Source organism: Bison bison, unplaced genomic scaffold (assembly GCF_000754665.1).
Source record: "Bison bison bison isolate TAMUID 2011002044 unplaced genomic scaffold, Bison_UMD1.0 scf7180017851922, whole genome shotgun sequence".
Classification (NCBI taxonomy): domain Eukaryota; kingdom Metazoa; phylum Chordata; class Mammalia; order Artiodactyla; family Bovidae; genus Bison; species Bison bison.
This window is the reverse complement of record NW_011482495.1, coordinates 17,749-23,672: the sequence shown is the minus strand read 5'-3', so window position 1 is coordinate 23,672 and position 5,924 is coordinate 17,749. Positions and strand designations below refer to the sequence as shown.

At 41.2% G+C, this 5,924-nt stretch overlaps 1 protein-coding gene across 2 annotated transcripts in view; it reads right to left on the bottom strand.

The window, feature by feature from the left end:
• LPXN (leupaxin) overlaps positions 1-5,924 on the bottom strand; it is a 41,811-nt gene that overhangs the window by 24,940 nt on the left and 10,947 nt on the right. The window contains exon 3 of one of the 2 annotated variants that reach the window (XM_010851869.1): positions 1,407-1,453. The exons of the other annotated variant lie outside the window; for it this stretch is intronic. Coding sequence (XP_010850171.1) covers positions 1,407-1,453 — 47 coding nt within the window. The remainder of the gene's footprint in view (positions 1-1,406; positions 1,454-5,924) is intronic. 2 annotated transcript variants of the gene reach the window in all.

Below are 5,924 nucleotides of genomic sequence, written 5' to 3'. Positions count from 1 at the left end.
ATTTCCTTCTCCCCAAAGATCTGTACTCAGAGGAAAGGCGCCCGGAAGTTAGGACGCCGCTCCGTCAGCGGGTCACGAGGCCAGATACACGGCAAAGTGGCCGCCGGTCGGGCTGGGTTTCATACTAGATATCCCTGTGTCTACTAGCGTTTCCATTCAAGTCTTGGTTTCTTCAATATAAAAAAATATTAAGTGAGAAGCTACAGTGTACCACGTACTTAATGTTTTGCTTTTTTTTTTCTTTTGACAAAGGAAAGAGACGGGAAGGCCTAAGGGGCACACCCAGCAGGCAGCTTCCTAGCACTGGAATAAGCTGGCGATAGGTATTAGTAAGTTGGCTTCACTCTCACATGAACAGAAAGCCCCCTAAGATGGGAAGTCGTGCCAAGGCTTCAGAAGAGAGCACAGGCCCTCCTTGTATCTTTGTGCCACGTGTGAGTTACTGGTTGCAATTGTGAAACCACGCTAATGTGGTGTAGTTCTCTTCACCAAGTGTGAAGCTTTAGCATTTACATTTTAAACCCTTTGATTTCTTTCCCAGAATGCTGTCTGATGAACAGAAACAGTGGCCCTTTAATTTTTTAGATCGTCAAACTCTGCCTTGCCCAGAAAAAATCATTTAGTAAGTAGAATCTGCAGCAATATGTAACTTTTATTAAAAGGAAATCCCTCCACCGCTAAATAAATGTTGAGTAACCCTGAAAATTCATTGGAAGGATTGCTACTGAAGCTGAAGCGCCAATACTTTGGCCACCTGATGCAAGGAGCTGGCTCATTGGAAAAGACTCTGATGCTGGGAAAGATTGAAGGCAGAGAAGGGGGCGACAGAAGATGAGATGGTTGGATGACATCACTGACTCAATGGACATGAATTTGAGCAAACTCTGGGAGACAGTAAAGGACAGAGGAGCCTGGCGTGTTGCAGTCCATGGCGTTGCAGAGTCAGACACGACTTAGCAACAGAACAAAAACCACATGTATTCATCAATCTGCCATGGAAACCACTGTCTTAGTTCCGCCCTGATCCTGGCTCTGATTTTGTTTAGCGTCTTGCTGACATTTCTTTGGCTGTTTTCTCTTTAGTGAACGGAAGCGCGGTGTCTGGAATAGCTGGGTCGTAGCACCTGTGGCGACTCGGGCTGTTTACATTTTGTCAGGAGGTTAGGAAACAACAGCGCCCACCCGCGCGGATGAGAAGATGACCCGTCTGGAAGCCAGGCTCCCTGAGAAACCACCACGTGTCAGCGGGCAGAATTCCACCACTGCTCACAGACCGTGGAATGAGGGGCGGGAAATAGGAATGCTAGTAACAAACACTTGAGAAAGCAAATGATGGCCCAGACATAGGTTGACAACAATTCTCTAGTATCCTTCATTTTAAAATATTTAATGAAAAAGAAAAATACCTGTAGACATTGGGTCCCTGGATTTCGGTAGTATACACAAGCTGCACCTAAGACACGCAAGTGACAGAGAAGAAGTAAGAATGAATTTCTCATTATTTGCATGTTGGATACACAACAAAGTCCCGCGGTAAAGCACAGGGAGCTATATTCAGTATCCTGTGATAAACCATCATGGCAAAGACTATGAAAAAGAAATAGATAATACATACATGCTGCTAAGTAACTTCAGTCGTGTCCGACTCTGTGCGACCCCATACATACATGTGTGTAGATGATAACTGAATCCCGTTGCTGCACATCAGGAAGTAACACAACATTGTAGATCAACTACGCTTCAATAAAATTTTTTAATAAAAGATATATTTAAAAAGAATCCTAGTACTTACCCACAGCCAGAGTTAGAAGATGTTTGGAGCTTCTAAAGGGGACTGACGACTAGCATATGTCAAATCTTTCACAAGGCAGAGGAGTAGCAGCCGTCCCATAGAGAAAGGCCAAATGCTCAGCACAGTAGCTGGCTTGTGATCAAATACAGGGACCACCCAACCCACCCCGCCCTCAAAGCACTGAAACAGGGACGCCACCCCTCTCAGAAAAGAACCACAAAACAACATGAGTCAGGGCGAAGCCCCTGGAACTATACAGGACGGAGTCGGGGAAGAGTACAACGCGGTTCAATTTAACACACGGGAAAAAATAAGGAGTGACTCTAAAGGGTAGCTGACCCGTAGTTTATTTCATGAGCAAATATTTATTAAGTGCCTGTCAGGTGTGAGGGCTAGGGGATGCAGGAGTCAAAAAACAAAACAAAAGAATAGAAATTGTTCCTGAGCCTTACATTACGGTGGTGAGAGACATATGATTAATATGTAAAAAAATAATAAACATTAATGATGGGTAGGAGATAAGAAAGGGGCTTCCCTGGTGGTTCACTGCTAAAGAATCACCTGCCAACGCAGGACATGCAGGTTTGATCCCCGGGTCAGGAAGTTCCCCTGGAGAAGGAAATGGCCACCCATGCCAGTATTCTTGCCTGGGAGATCCCATGGATGGAGGAGCCTGGTGGGGGCTATCGTCTAGGGTCACAAAGAGTCAGACGCTCCTTAGAGACCAAACAACAACAAGGGAGACGAGGAAAGGGGGAGGGATGGCGTCCACCGATATATTGGTTGGGAAGGAGTGCTTGGGCAAGGACTTAAGGGAATGAGGACACTGTGCAGATGTCACGGGCACCGCAGTCGAGCACCTACGTGGCCTGAGTAGAGCACATCAGTGAGACAAGAAGTCAAGGCCCAGTTCATGCAGGTCGGCGAACACATACTTTATTATTCAGGCTGCGACACGTTTGAGAGTGACGTGAGGTGGAAGTCGCTCAGTCCTGTCGGGCTCTTGGTGACCCCATGGACTATACAGTCCATGGAATTCTCCAGGCCAGAACACTGGAGTGGGTAGCTATTCCCTTCTCCAGGGGATCTTCCCACCCAGGGATCCAACCCAGGACTCCGGCATTACAGGCGGATTCTTTACCAGCTGAGCCACCAAGGAAGTCCTTGCAAATGAAAGAGAGTACTAAAAATAACTAATATTACATTAATTTTTAAAATGTGTATTTATGGACCAATATTTTTATTTTATCATATTGGTAGACCAATCAACTAATTCTACTCAAAATAAAATTTTCTAGAACATTTTAAAATGACACATAGCTATGAACATGAAAGCAAAAAAATTTTTAGACTTTTTATATTGATTACTTGAGCATTTTAAAAGGGCACAAGTAAATATTTTTGAGATATATGTATGCATATCTTAATTGGCTACTTAGCCATTGTCTTTAACATCATGATGCTAAAATTTTTCTGAAAAAATGCCTTTTTTCAACATGATCTTATTTATTTTTACACTTTTTATTAAATTGCAGTCTTCTTTGAAGCTGTGTCTTACCGTTAATATATCTGAAATTGTTGACACTGTTTCTCCATAGCCCATAATAATTTTAATTGAGAAGATACTCCCTGTCTAGATGGTGATGAACCTTTAAGTTTGGAGCAGATTCTGCTGAGTGGAAGATATTCTCAATCCTATTTTTTGTATTAAAATGTGTAAATATTTCAGCTCCAATATTTTCACATGTGCAGTATTTCTGCCTCCATTCAGCACAACTTTCTTCGATATTTTTACAAGACAGAGGTCTTAAATGATGCCTTCTAACGTTTCATCAAATGTAGATACTGCAAAATCATAGGCCTTCACAATTTCAACCCATTCTGATGGGAATATAAATTTATTCAACTAAAATCAGGAGGTCCATCAAAGTTGAGATGTTTCCAAAACATGATTTTCAAGTTAGGTCATGAAAATGTTTGAGGGCTCATCTTTTGATTGGTTCATTTCCTCCCAGGCTTTTGTAAGGAGAAATCTGAGCTACTTCCTTTTTGCAAACTTTGTTGCACATAATTGCAACTTGTTTAAAAACTTCAAAAGCTGAATTTTCATGCTACATGCATTAAATAATCTGATTAAATATTTCCAACTGATTTTGCCCATAACATGGCCTCCATTGAGGTTGCTTTACAAAGTTGCTTTTCAAAGGCTCAGACATTTCTAAAACCCAGTTGATGGCAGGCAATGAATAGAGAAAATATATACAGCCATGCTAATATATATTTTTAGATTCAACAACAGCTTCTGTCACAAAAGTTTTGTAGATGAGATACACACACACACACACACACACCCTGATTGTGTGTGTGTGTGCACATGTGATAAGTTGCTCAGGCATGTCTAACTCTTTGTGACCCCACGGACTGTAGCTCACCAGGCTCCTCTGTCCTTGGGATTTCTCAGGCGAGAATACTGAAGTGGGTTGCCATTTCCTTCTCCACTGATTGTGTGTAAATATATATAGAGAGAGACTTTGTAAATTTTAAGAACCACAGTTTCTATTCTGATTGGTAGAATACAGAAACTTATTTGGATGCAGTCATGAATTTTGTGCACATCACGACCAGTTCCAACTACCTATCTGCTCCACAGGCTTTCAAGTATGAAAAAAACATTGATTTTACCATTAGGCTGTGCTCCATCAAAATTTGTATCAGCATTATCACCCCCTCAAAACAACATTGATCTCCATTGTTGAACCTTTCAACTAAATTTACAATGGCATTAGCAATATCAGATGTTTCATTTTAGACAGAAGAATAAACTTCTAAGTACTTTTCTGTGGTCCTTTGAATGAGCTGTAACAATTAAACCAATTTGGAACTAAAGTTTCTAATTGAGGCCTCTAACTGATTTAATCTGACATTATCTGGTGGCTTGCAAAAGGAGTCAATTAATTATCACTAGTTCACTTTAGTTACAAGCACAAGAAAACTTAGAATTGAAAATGAGCAAAATTAATTGAGGAGAGTCATTTGGTCCGTATGGAAGGTGTGTATCACAATGGCGTGTAAACACACCTCCTGCAGCTTCACATACTGAATCATCACCTGGCACGTTCTTCTTAAGTATTAACTTCTCAAAACCAAAACTACACATTTAATTGTCTCAAGAAAGTTGATGATCAGACTCCTCTGGTGATCCAGTGGTTAAGAATCTGCCTGCCAAGCAGGGAACACGGGTTCAATCCTCGGACAAATACTGAGCCCAGGTGCCCCAATCTTGAAGCCTGCACTCCCTATAGCCCATGTTCCTTGACAAGAGAAAGCCCACTGAAACTAGAGAAAAACCAACACGCAGCAATGAAGACCCAGCACAACCAATAAATAAATCATAAAGCTTTTTTAAAAAGAAGAGATGATGATGAGGGTGTATTCTGCACAAAGTATTTGTTCAACTTTGTTAATATTTATCATCCAACATGGGGCAGCGGGGAGTAGAAATATCATTGCTGGTTCAAAAACTAGAAGACACAAATATTATGAAGAAGCATCAAGATCTACTTCAAAAGTTAAGCATAAATAGATCCCACTTAGGGGGCAGATGCTTAAGCACTGGACCACCAGAGGAGTCCCAAACATCAACTTTATTGAGACAGTTAAACGTGTAATTTTGGTTTTGGTTTGGATTTGGGCCAAATGCTGCTGGAAGTGTTCATTACAGAATTTAAAAACATTACCAAATAATAAAACTAACATCTTTAGTATACAATCAGTGATAAAACTGCTTTAACAAGAACACTGGATCATGGAAAAAGCAAGAGAGTTCCAGAAAAACATCTATCTCTGCTTTATTGACTATACCAAAGCCTTTGACTGTGTGGATCACAATAAACTGTGGAAAATTCTTCAAGAGATGGGAATACCAGACCACCTGATCTGCCTCTTGAGAAATCTGTATGCAGGTCAGGAAGCAACAGTTAGAACTGGACATGGAACAACAGACTGGTTCCAAATAGGAAAAGGAGCATGTCAAGGCTGTATATTGTCACCCTGCTTATTTAACATATGCAGAGTACATCATGAGAAACGCTGGACTGGAAGAAACACAAGCTGGAATCAAGATTGCTGGGAA